General features: G+C 40.5%; 1 protein-coding gene across 1 annotated transcript in view; it reads right to left on the bottom strand.

Moving 5' to 3' along the window:
* SLC35F1 (solute carrier family 35 member F1) overlaps nucleotides 1-17572 on the bottom strand; it is a 563999-nt gene that overhangs the window by 223308 nt on the left and 323119 nt on the right. The window contains exon 2 of the mRNA XM_075340020.1: nucleotides 12761-12936. Within this exon, the coding sequence (XP_075196135.1) occupies nucleotides 12761-12936 (176 nt within the window). The remainder of the gene's footprint in view (nucleotides 1-12760; nucleotides 12937-17572) is intronic.

Below are 17572 nucleotides of genomic sequence, written 5' to 3' on the forward strand. Positions count from 1 at the left end.
CATTAACAATTGGTAAAATCACATTACAGTGCAATGGAAATGTATTTCAATATATTGTATCATCAACCAAGTGATCACATGTTCAAAACCACTAAGAGTTCTAAAAATATTTTTAAAAATATATACAATTAAAAAAAACCAGAAAAACTTAAAAAAAAAATCCCACTATGCTTTGCTGTTTCTCAAAATATCAATTCAACACAGTTATTTATCTCTAAACATGAATGTGTTAAAAATAAAATAATTTTCTTTGCTAACATCTCAACTTTCAGAATGATGGGGCATATTGAGATGGGGTCTATCAATTTGTTGGACCATGTGCCTATTGTATTGGATCTAAAATCATGTCTTCCCTCATCGCAGCCTTACAATTTCAGATTAGATTAATTTTTACTTAAGGAACACATTACTTAAGTACCTTAAAGAGTTCTTCCATCTCAATGCTGACTCGGTATCTTTACCAGCTACTTGTGTGAAGCACATAAGGCGGTGAGAAGAGGTTATTGTATTTTAGAGGGGGCTAGGCTAAGGAGAAATGGAAATTATGTACATTCTAAACTCTCCTCTCAACTTAAACATCTTGAAACCAAACTGACCTTATCGCCATCTACTGGGATCCTGATTAGGGTCTTTGCAACAACAGATAAGCTAAAATACATATCTATGCAGAAGATTGAAAAACTACTTATGTACACCAAACAAAAATATTATGAAAAGGGCAATAAAGCCCACTCAATACTTGCACTCACAGATCACGTTGTTGCCTTGGTCCCTCAGGCCCTCAGGGACAGTGATAACATACTTCAATATAATCCATCTACTATCTCTGATATTTTTTTAAATTCTATAAAAAAAGCTTTATAATCTCCAAACTACTCTTCCGTCAAACTTGAGCTGTAGGACTACTCTACTTAACAACTATCTATCGTGTCTTGGGCTACCAGTCCTCTTTCTAGAAGCAATTAACTCTCTTAGGCCCGTTTCACACGTCAGTGAAAAACACTGACGTTCTTCACTGATATGTAAAACACGCACATGTCCCTCCGTGTTCCATGATTCACAGCACACGTGGGTTGTCCATGTGCAAGCCGTGATCCGTGATCCCGTGATTGCACATAGATATTACTCACCTGCCTTCACTGCTGCTGTCCATGGTGCTGATCTCCTCGGGTCTGCAGCGTCCGCCCACCGCTGTCAGCACCTACTTCCTGGTCGGCAGTTCCTGCTTTCATGAATATTCATGAGCCAGGCAGGAGCTGCCGAAAGCAGAGGCTGCAGAGCGAATCGTAGGCAAGGTAAGCTGAAAATTTTTAATATTTAATATGTCCGTGATTTTCTTGTACGTGTTTCACTGATGACACACGGATCACACCATAGTGTGGTCCGTGGGTCATCAGTGATGCCAGACAAAAACTAACATGTCTCATTGCAGAATCATGGCCAAGGGTGCACGCTGCACGGAGACCCGTTCAGTGAAAAATCACTGATGTGTGAGCAGACCCATTGATTATAATGTGTATGCGTATGTCAGTGATTCTGGTACGTTTTAAAAAAACACAAACGTACCAGAATCACTGTGTGAAAGGGGCCTTAAAGAGAACGAACCATCAGGATTTTCATATATAAAGTAAAGCCGGAGCTATACTAGCACTAGGATGCTGAATGTAAGCATACCTTTTGTTCTGCGATTCGATGTTTTATTTCAGAAATATGTGCAAGTAAAGTTACAGAAATCCATTGCTTTTTGATGATACCGGGGCCACACGGGGACTACTGCGATCCTCGCATGACACTCGGCTCACGCTGGTATCACAGCGGGAGCCGAGTGTCATTGCAACTGAGGTCCGATCATGCTATTAGACCACAGCTGCAGGGGGCGGGCCGGCACTGAGGAGGGTCAGGCCAGCACTGAGGAGGGTAGGGCCGGCGCTGCGGAGGAGAGGGAAGGATTTATCTCCTTCTCTCCTCCGTTGCCGGCTATTGCCATTCTCGCTCTGCACTCGCATAATACCGGTGTATGCGAGTGCAGTGCGATTTTTCTCTTGCTTTATAGACTTGAATGCGTGCAAGAGAAACAAGGATCGCATTGTACCCGCAGCATGCTGCGACTGTTTTCTCGGTCCGATTAGGGCTGAGAATATAATCGCTCATAGGTGTTGGCATATAGGCTAATATTGGTCCGAGTGGAATGCGATGTTTTATTGCATTCCATCGCTTCGATTTTCATGCCGTGTGTCTTAGACCTAATAGGTGGGTTGGGTTTTGCTATTTATTCCTGTCCGCTGCCTGGCCTTTGTAGATACTAGACTGTATGACGTAATTTCTGTCACGTGATAGGGCCGTGTTCGAAATGCAGCCCATACAGTCAAGCATCTACCCTGGCCAGGCAGGCAGGAAGGGGTGGCCATAGATAGCAAAACCCGACCCACCTATTAGATATTCTGTAGCTGCTATCAATCAAAATAGCAGCATATTTCTGTAACTTTACTTGCACATACTTCTGAAATAAAACATCCAATCTCAGAACAAAAGGTATGCTTACATTCAGTATCCTACAGCCAGTATAGCACTGAATTTACTTTATATATGAAAATCCTGATGGTTGGTGCTCGTTAATAAACCAATCTTGGGAGAAGAGATCTCAGAAATATTGAAAGGCCTTCATCTAGGCAATTCCTTGGGTCCTGTTGGCTTGACGTACCTTTTATTATAAAACATTTGATATTGACTTGAATATCCACATGGTTAATTTATTTAACTCCTTCCTGATGGGTTCTCCTATTCCTGAAATCTTATGCCTGCTCATATTTGATTCTTATTCCTAAAGTGGGTAGGGATCACTATGTTTGTTCGAATTATAGAACAATCGTTCTCCTTAATGCTGACCTAAAATTTTTTACCAGCAAATAGACAATCTGTGGCTGCAACAGCTAATTCATTAAGGCCAGGTCTGTTCTGTCTCCTTCCGTTAGGGGGGAGAATACCAGCAGAGTAGTAGATCTAAATTACATGGTTAATAAATCAAGCTCTTCTTTTAAGTTTCAATGGCAAAAAGGCCTTTGACTGCCTCAATTGGTCCTTTATGTTTGATACAGTTAGGGCTTTTGGGAATTCAGCTTTGTGGGCCCTATATAAATCTTCCTTGGCATCTATTAAACTCTCTTATCGCAATTTAATTTCTCAAATGGTACAAGATAGGGGTAGAGATTAGTGGACCCAGACTTTAGATAAAGTTAGGTTTGGGACCCGGACTTGACCTGAACCACAATGGAAGTCACTGATTGAGCAGTTTGGGACCTGACCCACATGCAGCCATTCATAAACAGAACTCTTCTGGGCAAGGGTGGGCAGTGGTTTTCCATTTTTTTTTTTTTGTTGGTGCACACTACATCCGATAACTTTGTTATTACTCCCAGTGTGAGCTATTAAAACACTGCAAGTGGCTCGCACTGGTTCTAAGTACCGAGTGTACTTGAGCACAGCGATGCTCGCTCGAGTGGTCAGCATATATAAAGCACACAAACTCTGAACCTGAACTATGTTTTTGTTTGGAAAGTCTGTGTTCGATATGAACACTGAACTTCAGGTTTACTCATCTCTAGACAAAAGTGTCCTCTATCGCCACTTCAATTTGCTATGTGTATCAAACCATTAGCATCAATTATACGTCAAAATCTCTATTTCTGGAGTGGAAATAAAAAGTAAAATCTTTAAAATTTCCCTATTTGCAGACGATGTGTGTTAACTCTCAGTAGACCCCATATTACTTTGCCTAATCTTAAAGAAGTTCTTAGGGAATATGGAGGTTTGTCAGGATATAAGATCAATTCCTCAAAGATGGAAGCGCTTCCATTGAATTTACCTTCTAATGTGTTGGACTACCTCAAAACAAATTAGAAGTTTTGTTGGAAAGTGGATGATATCAAATACTTGGGTGTAAATTTAACATCTTCCTACAATACTTTGTATTTTGATAATTTTCCCTTCCTTTTTAGAGACTTAAAAAGGTATTAACTAATTGAAAATCCCATTAATCTGATTTCTGGGGCACTTGGCAGCAGTAAAAATATCCCTCCTCCCTAAATTAATATATTACTTTGAGACACTCCATGTGAAGGTCCCTGTAAGTGATCTTAACTTAATTCAAGAATTCAAGCCCGTATTTTTAGATTCCTATGGAATGATAAATCTCAAAGAATATCCATGCAAACCCTTACTTCTTACAAACTACAAGGGGGGCTCTCAGTGCCAGATGTTATTTAGTATTATTGGGCCACCCATCTAAGAAGGATCCAATCTTGGGCCCTCTTGTAGGCATACAACAAATGGACAGAAATCGACAAGTTGTGGCTGGCTCCTAACCATCCAAATTCTCTGCTGTGGACTGATTGTTCCTTTGAATTGTAAATTCCATTGCTGGGGCCTATCCAACACAAGCCTGGGGAGGGCGGTCACCTCCAGATCAGACCGCCCACTGCACGCTGATTGGAGCGATTGCACGTCATAGCACAATCGCTCTAATCAGTGCTGCAGGGTCCTGGTGGGTGCCATGTTTGATCTCCTGCTATGATCTGCTGCAGCTGCTGCAGCACCTCATACCAGGATCACTCAGTATCGCACTGATTGAGGCATTGTTTTAGCTGAAACTACTGTGATTGATGTGGTTGACCGTTCAGATTTGCCAACCCCCCTGGGGTCAAGCAAAGGTCCCCTGCTGTAAGAAACAGCAGAGGACATCATTTGAAAGCCGTTGCTATGGCCACGGCAATGAAATGAACTTTAGGCATTAAAATTACGTCCCTGGTCATTAAGTCACTTAAAAATAGGACGTAACTTTACTGCCCGCGGTTGTGAAGGGGTTAAAGTCAGGTTATAAGCTTTTAGTTACATAACATGGATAAGCGACAGAACTTCTGTCAGGGACTGTAGTGTGAAGTTTCCACAATCTGTGATGGTTTGGGGAGCCATGTCATCTGCTGGTGTAGCTCCACTGTGTTTTATCAATACCAAAGTCAGCGCAGCCATCTACCAGGAAATGTTAGAACACTTCATGCTTCCCTCTGCCGACAAGCTTTTTGGAGATGGAAATTTCATTTTCCAGCAGTACTTGGCACCAGTCCACACTGCCAAAAGTACCAATACCTGGTTTAATAGTCACAGTATCACTATGCTTGATTGGCCAGCAAACTCGCCTGACCAAAACCCCATAGAGAATCTATGGGGTATTGTCAAGAGGAAGATGAGAGACACCAGACCCAACAATGTAGATGAGCTAAAGGTTTCTATCAAAGCAACCTGGGCTTCCATAACACCTCAGCAGTGCCACAGGCTGATTGCCTCCATGCCACGCCACATTGATGCAAAAGGAGCCCCAACCAAGTATTGAGGGCATTTACTGTACATACTTTTCACTAGGCCAACATTTCTGAGTTTAAAATCATTTTTTCAGTTGGTCTTATATAATATTCTAATTTTCTGAGATAATGACTTTTGGGTTTTCATTGGCTGTAAGCCAAAATCATCAACATTAACAGAAATAAACACTTGAAATAGATCACTCTGTGTGTAATGACTCTATATTATATGTTTCACTTTTTGTATGGGATTACTGAAATTAACTTTCTTATGATATTCCTATTTTTTGAGATGCACTTGTATGTACAGTATGTACACAAGGAATGGACATTGGACCAGTGGAAATCTGTACTTTGGTCTGATGAGTCCAAATTTGTGATCTTTGCATTTAACCTCTGTGTCTTGGTAGAAAAGGTGAACGGATAGACTCTACATGCCTGGTTCCCACCATGAAGCATGGAGGAGGAGGTGTGATGGTGTGGGGGTGCTTTGCTGGTGACACTGTTGGGGATTTATTCCAAATTGAAGACATATTGAACCAGCATGGCTACCACAGCATCTTGCAGCGGCATGCTATTCCATCTGGTTTGCGTTTTAGATGGACCATCATTTATTTTTCAACAGGACAATGACCCCAAACACACCTCCAGGCTGTGTTAGGGCTATTTGACTAAGAAGGAGAGTGATGGGGTGCTACGCCAGATGACCTGGTCTCCACAGTCACCAGACCTGAACCCAATTGAGATGGTTTGGAGTGAGCTGGACCGCAGAGTGAAGACAAAAGGGCCAACAAGTGCTAAGCATCTCTGGGAACTCCTTCAAGACTGTTGGAAGACCATTTCCGGTGACTACCTCTTGAAGCTCATCAACAGAATGCCAAGAGTGTGCAGAGCAGTAATCAAAGCAAAAGGTGGCTACTTTGAAGAACCTACAATATAAGATATATTTTCAGTTGTTTCACACATTTTTAAGTATTTCATTGCACAGGTTTTAATTCATAGTTTTGATGCCTCCAATGTGAATCTACAATTTTTAGAGTCATGAAAATAAAGAAAACTCTTTGAATGGTGTGTCCAAACATATATATATATATATATATATATATATATATATATATATATATATATATATATATAAAATCTTCAAATGAAGAATATGTTGTCAAATCATTGTACAACAGACTCTGCAAAAACAACCCTCTCCATCCGGAAAAAAATTATAATGGAAATGCATTTTTTTTTCATGATTTCTCAGCAATTGGATTTTTTTTTTCCATTTGTCAGTATAGTATATGGTAAAATGAGTGGTATAATTCAAACTACAAAAACATGCCCTCCCTCATATGGCTATGCTGATGGAAAAAATAAAACAGTTGAAAGGAAAGGAGAAAAAAAACAAACAAACAAAAATCTCAAAAAAGAAAAATCAGACAGTCATGAAAGGGTTAAGCATAATTTGTATGTTATGTAGAAGCAATTTGACCTTTTAAATCGAAAATAAATTTTGCCTTAAATCAGTGTCAGCAGAGAACTTAGAGCACATCATGACACAATTCATTTGCTTCTGTGTTCTGGAGCGGAAGTGAAGCCGATCTGCATCAAACAGGGGGACATTTCCTGACTATGAAAAGCGCATGCTGAGTTAATTGAGGAACAGTGTTCTATCAGCTAGCATTGCTTAGAACAGATGCCCGGCTTCACATTACCATGGAGCTGGCATTTCATTCTCACATTTTATGAGGTTTGATTAGTAAAATTCTCAATTGCTGCGTCCCATTATCCCAGCTTAATCTTCAATCCGAGACCATAATGTGGAAATGCATTGCCCGTTGGTTCGCAATGTACACCGGAAAGATGTGAGTGATCATGAATATCGCGCTGCATTATTTACTAATGAAATTGCTCAGAAGAACAAATAGTGAATGGGTCTTATAGATTTTCCCACTGTGAGGATAAAGCAATGTAAAGTCATAGAAACACCCAGGCGTTTGCTATTCGGAGGACAATAGAGCCTGTAAATGTGAAAAACTGTGTTATGGTTGTCTGCTTAACTTTACTTAGCTATTATAACTCAACTTCACAGTAAAATTCTGCTGACGGCATCCTTCACATAGTAACTCCAGGGATATGCTGATCTATAGTCCTACATTTTAATATTGATGTAATTGTCATATGTAAATAATGATTTCCACACAGCAGAAAGCAACCATAAACTTTAGGACACACAAGTAAAATTCAATTACACAGAGGGACAAAATTAAAAAATGTATACAAAGTTGTGGGCCAACTTAGTTGCGGGCCCCACATAGTTGTCACAGTCTTTGGCTCTAAACTCGCCTAGTGTCATTGGGGCAGCAGACACTGTTCAGGCTACAGACTCTGACACTCCTCACTATGCTTTCTTTGGGGCTTCTGAGTTGCACAGGCAGGCTCGGGTGTGGACCAGCTGTGTGCTCATTAGTGATCGAACTAGCAGGAGTTCATTTCTGCTAGCCTGCTGGTTAACTTTTGGATCACATGTTGCGGGAGATCTATCACAGTTACTTTCCACCTTGTTACGATGAAGGAATTTGTCTTCCCATGCTGACTACAGCATTTTGCTAAGTCGGTCCGTGTGCTGTTCTGTTCCAGTAACTGGTGATTGTTGTGCTGTGGAATTCCTTCTGTTGTCTGGTTATTTTCTCCCTGCTCTTAGTTTTCCTCGTTATGTTTTGTCTGATTATTCTGTGTGAGTGTGCTGTGTGATAGAGTTTTGGTTTCCTCTGTCTACCACTGTTGGTGTTAACACGCCACTGTCCCGACCCCCGGCCCTGGGGTAGGAAGGGAGGGGGCCCTAGATCTGGGTTGGTCAGGAGTAGGGTCAGGCTGGCGGCTCAGACTTCTTCACCCTCAGAGGTAGTTCTAATATAAGGGATAACCAGGGCTCCCCTATTCTGAGGGCCAGTCTAGGAGCCCAGGTCCCCACTCTCCCCGGTCACCGTGACAATAGTTCTCTATACAGAATAATGGGCCCCACATAGTCCTCCATACAGAATAATGGGCCACACATAGTCCTCCATACAGAATTATGGGCCCTACATAGTCATCCATACAGAATTATATGTCCCACATAGACCTCCATACAGATTAATGGGCCCCACATAGTCCTCCATACAGAATAATGTACCCCACATAGTCCTCTATAAAGGATTACAGGTTCCATATAGTCCTCCACAGAATAATGGGCCCCCACATAGCCCTCCATACAGAATAATGTGCCCTACATAGTCCTCCATACAGAATAATGTGCCTCACATAGTCCTCCATACAGAATAATGTGCCCCAAATAGTCCTCCATACAGAATATTGGCCTCCAAATAGTCCTCCAAACAGAATGTCCTCCACATAGTCCTCCTTTAAGAATAATGGCCTCCATATAGCCCTCTAAACTAAATAATGAGCCCCACATAGTCCTTTAAACAGACTAATGGGCCCCACAGTGTCCTTTATGCAGGATTATAGGCTCCAGATAGTCCTCCCTACAGAATGGCATTGCGGGCCAAATAAAATTGGCCTGCTGACTAGATTTGGCCCATCGGCCAGAGTTTGACATATGTGCTTTAGTTCACACAATGGTTTAGTCAAACGTTAGTCTGGAAGCTTTGGCTCAACTCCTTCATACTTAAAGGGGACTTGTTCTGCCAAAGGCTTCTTTGAGAGAGCCGCTGCCAGAAATCTCTTTGAGAACAAAAATATAAGTGGTCCAAATTTGGACATGCCATAACCTTATCTCCCCTACATTCATCTGTTGGGGAGAGTTGGGTGCTCCCATACAATTTATTCCTCCTTCACACATGCATGTTTCCAGTACGCGTAGTGTCCGTTTTCACATGTATGGGAGACACGTTCACACATATTCTAGTTCAAGTCAATAGAGAGCTTCACATCTCCATGTTTTTTGCCTTGATTTTGCAAAAAAATAGTTTGGACAGATAATTTTGATAATGCGAATACTTACAAAGAGCCATTCATCACTTAATATGGTAAACATGTAAACCCGTGATCTATAATTTCTAGCAATATGTCACGCTCCCGATACCTCAGCACCGCTCCTTACCCACTGACCCGGTCGCACCATCCCAGCACCACTCCGTGACCACTGAACCTGTCCATGTGTCCACCGGTCACGGCTACCGCCCCCGCTCGTGCTCTCCTATGTTCTGTTCCTGGTCTCAGGAGTCTGACTCTGACTAATGCCTCTGTATAGGACCAAGCCGCGCCCACTCTCTTGGTCTTATAGGCCCAGCACACCTGCAGCAGGAAATGACATGAGGCTGTTCTGGTTATATAAGACTGGCCTTTCCATGTGGGCGGGGCCTGATCAACGTGTCTTGAAGCCTTGTCTTTTGAGCTAGGTGCTCAGGTCCCCTTGTACCGTGTCCTGTTACCTGTACCAGCATTCTGTACCGTCTTAAAGAACTCTGTGACCCTGGTGATCTGGTTATACCTGTCCTTGCCACGCCAGTGCTCTGGCTGCCGTGTACCCTGCCCTCCGGTGGGGTGCATGGTCCAGTGGATCCACCTCCTGGGCCTACCAGTCCTCCCTGTCCTGACACAATAGCACAATTTGGTTCTATTGATTGAATATACTGACGCAATTGCTTCAGATACTAAGAGGCTAATTCAATGCTGACAATCATTATGGCTGCCACTGATTTTATAGCAGCAGAATAAAGCGGAGCCAATAGCCACCAGTGACTGACAGCTGCTGTTTATACAGGCGATAAATAGGATTCTGCTGTATACTTGGTGACATTTGGTTTAATACTAAAGCGCACCTGTCCCTATAAAATGCTGCAGTGCAACATTATATGATGACAAATGAGCATTAATTTTATATCCCTTTAAATGATACAAAAAAACGCCCATAATCAGCCTGGTTATCACTAGCTGGCCAGTACTTCATGGTAACCCAATGATCCTATACATGAAGAGTTTCTCACATAGGGAAGACAAATGTTTCTAAATATTTAATGTACCTATTATTAGAAAACCTCTGTGAAATGAAAGTGACACTACCTTTTTCAATGGATTTGTGCCAGTCTGTAAGTGTCTATGTATGCCCACAATAACATAGGCTGTCTCGGGATAATGTACAATTGGTTATCCATTGCAGGATCATAGAAGTTAAAGTGATCCTGTCACGTCCCATATGACTTTTAACCTAGCAGGGACATGTGTGGGCTAAAAATCGCTGTCTAACCATCCCTGTCTAATAATATTGTGTAAACGCAAAGTATAAAAAAGGGTTTATAATTTACATTTCCCCTATGCTAATAAGCATTGGTACTATTCGCAAGGGCGTTGCTTCACCCCGACTAGTTTGCCCTCTTTTTATTGTATCACGCCCCTGTGGGCATGATACCATGATTTCCATGAGCCGATGTCACCACCGGCTCATGGAAATTTTGCACATGTGCGTGTCTTATTCCCGCAGCGTTGTTTGGCCTCCTTAGCCACATGTACACTTATCAGTTTACAAGCGCACTGCGCATGCTCTGAAATCTCCTGCGGTCCAATCATGCGCAGAGTGCATCTGAAGCACGCACATGTGTGATATTTCCATCAGCTGGCAGTGACGTTGGCTCATGGAAATCATGGTATCATGCCTGCAGGGGCGTGATACCATGGAAAGAGGGCAGACTAGTCAAGGTGAAGCAACACCCTTGCGAGTAGTCTCAGCAATTATTAGCATAGGGAAAACATTAGTTATAAACCCTTTTTTTATACTTTGCTTTTACACAATATTATTATACAGGGATGGTTAGACATATATTTTTAGCCCACAAATGTCCCTGCTGCTAAGCTAGAAGGCATATTGGACCTGACAGGTTAACTTTAAAGTGAATTTTCACTAGGCTTTTGCCACTTAATCTGAAAGCAACATAATGTAGATAGGGACTCTGATTTTAGCAGTGTCACTTACTGGGCTGCTTGTTGTACTTTTGATAAAATGACTGTTATATCAGCAAGAGATTATCACTAAAGGACTAGTAAACCTGCTGCCCTGTAATTCTTCATATTCAAAATCTCTGTAGAACCCTACCCTCACCATTGATTGGTAGCTTTCTGCCTATGCACAGTGTACATAAAAAACTGTCAATCAGTGGTGTGGGTGGGGTTAAACAAGGCTCAGTATTCAGAAAATAGGTAGATCTGCAGTCAAGAAAATAGTGATTTTATCAAAATGAAAGCATGCAGCCCAATAAGTGATATATCCCTGGAATCTCTGTCTCTGTATCTACATTGTGCTGCTCTCAGATAGGATATTAAACACCTGGTGACAGATTTTCTATTTTTCTGTACCCCTAACAAGTCATGTTTGTCTTTTATAGACCTCTTCCCTTATGAGAAATGAAGCTAGGATATTTCATCACTTCCCGATCAGTAGCAGCCTGAAACCCAGCGCACTACCAATCCTCAGAATGGAGCTGTAATGCAGTTTCTTGCACCGTGACGAGGAGACTATTGTTCAGGAAAAAAGTAGATCGGACTACAGCCACTTTGTTTTTGGCAGAGGACTCCTATATCATACACTGTCAGATCAATGGCATACCCTAGTGATAAGCTATAAAATATCAATATGGAAATATGTTCTTAGTGCCAAAGCATTACTTCTTGTTAAATGTAATTTATTGTATGGGAAATTCTTAAAGGACCTGTAAGTTGTTAAAAGAAAACAAAAAAACAATAGAAAAGATCAGCACAATAGGGGAGGGGAGGAATTTTTACAAGGTACCGTACTTAACTCATTTTTAACACTAGAAGTCCCAGAGAGGGGTCATTTAACATTTCTTGCATTGGAACCCTATGGAGCTCGACATTCCTGGGACTTCTAGTGTTAAAGGGGTTGTCTATGAAGGAAGTTTTTATAAAAGGTCAGATTCTCATATCTAAGTAGTGGACAACCCCTTTAAAACATGACCTGCTGAGGATCCTTGGATAGGTAGCAGTAAAATATGCCTTTGATGCCTAATCAACAAGCTTTTACTGATTGTCCCTTGCCAATAACTAAAAGTGGGAGCAGTTAGAAAAAATAGCTGGTTCATAAGGATACTGAATTCACATCCATCATTAATGAGCAGTCACTGGCCTCAGCGGGTGTGGCGGCATGTATGGCACGTGATGACCCCTGAGGCCAGTGATTGGCAGCAGCAGTCAGGTGAATGATTACCATGACATTCTCACTCAAGATCTTGATGGAAAGGAAAAGGTAGGCCTGGATTTTACTTTCTGCAAAGTTTTACCTTTTATAGATGATATTTTCAGCTCAGGTTAAAGCGTCACATTATGGCTGTAATGTTGTGAAAATAGCACAGCAACTTGGTATTTGTCATACTCCGATTGCCGGAACATTGAGCACTTACCTTGTCTAACAGCCAAAGTGGTCGTATAAACCAAGAATAGAAGGATGTAGTTCAGGAAACTCTGAAAGAGAGGTGTGTTGGCATGGAAATCCTCCGACAGGTATTTACTTGTGAGTCTGATGCCACATAGAAGCAGAGAGAGCACCTGGCCCAGGGCGATAGACAACAGCATCTCCCTGTGAAAAAGCACAAGAAACCATTGTGAAATGATTACCATCAGAGCTTATCAATACTGACAGCCCTAATCACAATTGGAGGACATTACATTGTACACAAAAAACTCTAAATGGGATTTTTATAAAAAAATATATATATATCTGGTATCATTATTAATAATGTTAATGTAAAAATCATAAGGTGAGTCCACATCAAGCGATCACGGCCAGGGTAGATTTATAGCAATCTGTACAGAACCCAGAAGAGCTACGATTCTACAGAAGGGTCAGTTACAGATAAATTAGTGCACAAGAAATATGGCCCAAGCTTATATTTATGGATAAATATAACATAAATTTAGAAGAATATCACTAAAGTGCAACAGGGAGAAAAAACTATAAAAGGTGTCAGTGTCTGCAACTATCTGTCTGTCTATATATTTATCTGTCTGTCTATCTATATGCAGATGAAATAAGTATTGATACACGTCACCTATTTCTACAACTATCCATCTATGGCCTAAACCACATGAAAATCGGAGCGAGTGGAATGTGATGTTTTGTCGCATTCCGCTTGGACCAATATTAGCCTATGTCCCAGCACCCATGAGCGAATTTTTTCTCAGCCCTTATCGCACCGAGAAAACAATCGCAGCATGCTGTGGGTGCAATGCGATCCTTGTTTCTCTCGCACCCATTCAAGTTTCTGGGGCGAGAGAATAATCGTGCTGCACTCGCAGTACACCGGTGTACCGCGAGTGCAGGGCGAGAATGGCAATAGCCGGCAACGGAGGAGAGAGGGAGATAAATCCCTCCCTTTCCTCCTCAGCGCTGGCCCTCCCCTACTCAACGCCAGCCCGCCCCTCCATGGAGCTGGCCCACCCCCTAAGCTGAGGTCCGATTGCACGATCGGACCTCAGTCGCAGTGACACTCGCATGACACTCGGCTCTTGCAGTGCTGCTAACGTGAGCCGAGTGTCATGCGAGGATCGCAGTAGATCCCTGTGTGGCTCCGGTTGGTGTAGAATCTGCTACAAAGATAGAGAAAATGATTGATAGATAGATAAATAGATAGATGGATAATTGTAGAATATAATGTGGCACATAGACCGATAGATAGATAATAGATAGATAGTTGTGTAATGTACCACTATCTATCAATATATCTATTTTGTGGTACATTATATTCTAATTATCTATCAATCACTTGTTCTATGTTTGTGGCAGATTCTACAACCACGATAGATAGATAGATTGATAGATAGATAGATAGATAGATAATAGATAGCGGGATTGATAGATAGATAATAGATAGAGGGATAGATAGATAGAGGGATAGATTGATAGATAGAGGGATAGATAGATAGATAGATAGATAGAGGGATAGATGTAGAATGTGCTAGATAGATAGATACAAAAAAAAAAGATATATAGTTGTAGAAAGTACCACTGTTTTTTATCAATCTATTTATCTATCAATCAATCTGTCTATGTAGCTATGTGTCTATCTATTTTTCTGGCAACATTACATTCTATTTATCTATCAATGGATTGTTCTGTCTAAGCGGCACATTCTACAACTGAGATATATAGATGCATAGATAGATGGATAGTTTTACAATGTGCTAGATAGAGAAATAGATAGATCGACAGGCAGACTTATTATGTGTCTTTATTTGTGAAACATTCTATTTATCTATCAATCAACTGGTTTATCTTTGTGGCACATTCTACAACTTAGATAGATAGATAGATAGAAGAGGGATAGATAGATAGATAGAAGAGGGGTAGATAGATAGACAGATAGATAGAAGAGGGATAGATAGATAGATAGACAGATAGATAGATAATAGAGGGTAGATAGACAGATAGATAGATAGATAATAGAGGGTAGATAGACAGATAGATAGATAATAGAGGGTAGATAGACAGATAGATAGATAGATAGACAGATAGATAGATAATAGAGGGTAGATAGACAGATAGATAGATAGATAGATAGAAGAGGGATAGATAGATAGATAGTTGGAAGAGGGATAGATAGATAGATAGATAGATAGATAGATAGAAGAGGGATAGATAGATAGATAGACAGATAGATAGATAATAGAGGGTAGATAGACAGATAGATAGATAGATAATATAGGGTAGATAGACAGATAGATAGATAGATAGACAGATAGATAGATAGATAGACAGATAGATAGATAGATAGACAGATAGATAATAGAGGGTAGATAGACAGATAGATAGATAATAGAGGGTAGATAGACAGATAGATAGATAGATAACAGAGGGTAGATAGACAGATAGATAGATAATAGAGGGTAGATGGATAGATAGATAGATAGATAGATAGATAGATAGATAAAGATAGATAGATAGATAGATAGAGGGATAGATAGATAGATAGAGGGAGAGATGGATAGATAGATAGATAGATATATGGATAGCCTTTCACTGCATGTAACTGAATAGGATAACTGAAGTGAGCACTGATATATATATTCTGAGTGCAAGCCAAAAAAATACATACCATATAAGAATAAGGCTGCACATCACACTTAGAAAATAGTATAATGCCTCAAGCATATGGAAAAATATTGGAAAATACAATGAAAAATGCTACTTGCTAACTTGAACATGTGAATAATGAATTGCATACCTGCCATGAATATTAGGAAAAAGGAGATATTTAGCAATCGCATTGATCAATGTAACTGAGCCCCAAAACCTCGTCAAGGTATATCTCTATATTGGGGTCCCTAGCTCTGTGACCCTAACTGTGTGTCATCTCATTGCAATTAAAAACTGCTGTGGGTGGAGAGGGGTAACCAAGGACTGTCTTATATAGGAGATGGAAAGTTAGCAAGTAGCATTTTTCATTGTATTTTCCAATATTTTTCCATATGCTTGAGGCATTATACTATTTTCTAAGTGTGATGTGCAGCCTTATTCTTATATGGTATGTATTTTTTTGGCTTGCACTCAGAATATATATATCAGTGCTCACTTCAGTTATCCTATTCAGTTATATGTAGTTTTTTTTTTTTTTTTTCTGAATGTGAACACAGCTCCGCCCCTTTCGGCCATGTTTTTTTCCATCTCCTATATAAGACAGTCCTTGGTTACCCCTCTCCACCCACAGCAGTTTTTAATTGCAATGAGATGACACACAGTTAGGGTCACAGAGCTAGGGACCCCAATATAGAGATATACCTTGACGAGGTTTTGGGGCTCAGTTACATTGATCAATGCGATTGCTAAATATCTCCTTTTTCCTAATATTCATGGCAGGTATGCAATTCATTATTCACATGTTCAAGTTAGCAAGTAGCATTTTTCATTGTATTTTCCAATATTTTTCCATATGCTTGAGGCATTATACTATTTTCTAAGTGTGATGTGCAGCCTTATTCTTGTATGGTATGTATTTTTTTGGCTTGCACTCAGAATATATATATCAGTGCTCACTTCAGTTATCCTATTCAGTTATATGTAGTTTTTTTTTTTTCTGAATGTGAACACAGCTCCGCCCCTTTCGGCCATGTTTTTTTCCATCTCCTATATAAGACAGTCCTTGGTTACCCCTCTCCACCCACAGCAGTTTTTAATTGCAATGAGATGACACACAGTTAGGGTCACAGAGCTAGGGACCCCAATATAGAGATATACCTTGACGAGGTTTTGGGGCTCAGTTACATTGATCAATGCGATTGCTAAATATCTCCTTTTTCCTAATATTCATGGCAGGTATGCAATTCATTATTCACATGTTCAAGTTAGCAAGTAGCATTTTTCATTGTATTTTCCAATATTTTTCCATATGCTTGAGGCATTATACTATTTTCTAAGTGTGATGTGCAGCCTTATTCTTATATGGTATGTATTTTTTTGGCTTGCACTCAGAATATATATATCAGTGCTCACTTCAGTTATCCTATTCAGTTATATGTAGTTTTTTTTTCTGAATGTGAACACAGCTCCGCCCCTTTCGGCCATGTTTTTTTCCATCTCCTATATAAGACAGTCCTTGGTTACCCCTCTCCACCCACAGCAGTTTTTAATTGCAATGAGATGACACACAGTTAGGGTCACAGAGCTAGGGACCCCAATATAGAGATATACCTTGACGAGGTTTTGGGGCTCAGTTACATTGATCAATGCGATTGCTAAATATCTCCTTTTTCCTAATATTCATGGCAGGTATGCAATTCATTATTCACATGTTCAAGTTAGCAAGTAGCATTTTTCATTGTATTTTCCAATATTTTTCCATATGCTTGAGGCATTATACTATTTTCTAAGTGTGATGTGCAGCCTTATTCTTATATGGTATGTATTTTTTTGGCTTGCACTCAGAATATATATATCAGTGCTCACTTCAGTTATCCTATTCAGTTATATGTAGTTTTTTTTTTCTGAATGTGAACACAGCTCCGCCCCTTCGGCCATGTTTTTTTCCATCTCCTATATAAGACAGTCCTTGGTTACCCCTCTCCACCCACAGCAGTTTTTAATTGCAATGAGATGACACACAGTTAGGGTCACAGAGCTAGGGACCCCAATATAGAGATATACCTTGACGAGGTTTTGGGGCTCAGTTACATTGATCAATGCGATTGCTAAATATCTCCTTTTTCCTAATATTCATGGC

This window comes from Anomaloglossus baeobatrachus, chromosome 3 (genome assembly GCF_048569485.1).
Source record: "Anomaloglossus baeobatrachus isolate aAnoBae1 chromosome 3, aAnoBae1.hap1, whole genome shotgun sequence".
Lineage (NCBI taxonomy): Eukaryota > Metazoa > Chordata > Amphibia > Anura > Aromobatidae > Anomaloglossus > Anomaloglossus baeobatrachus.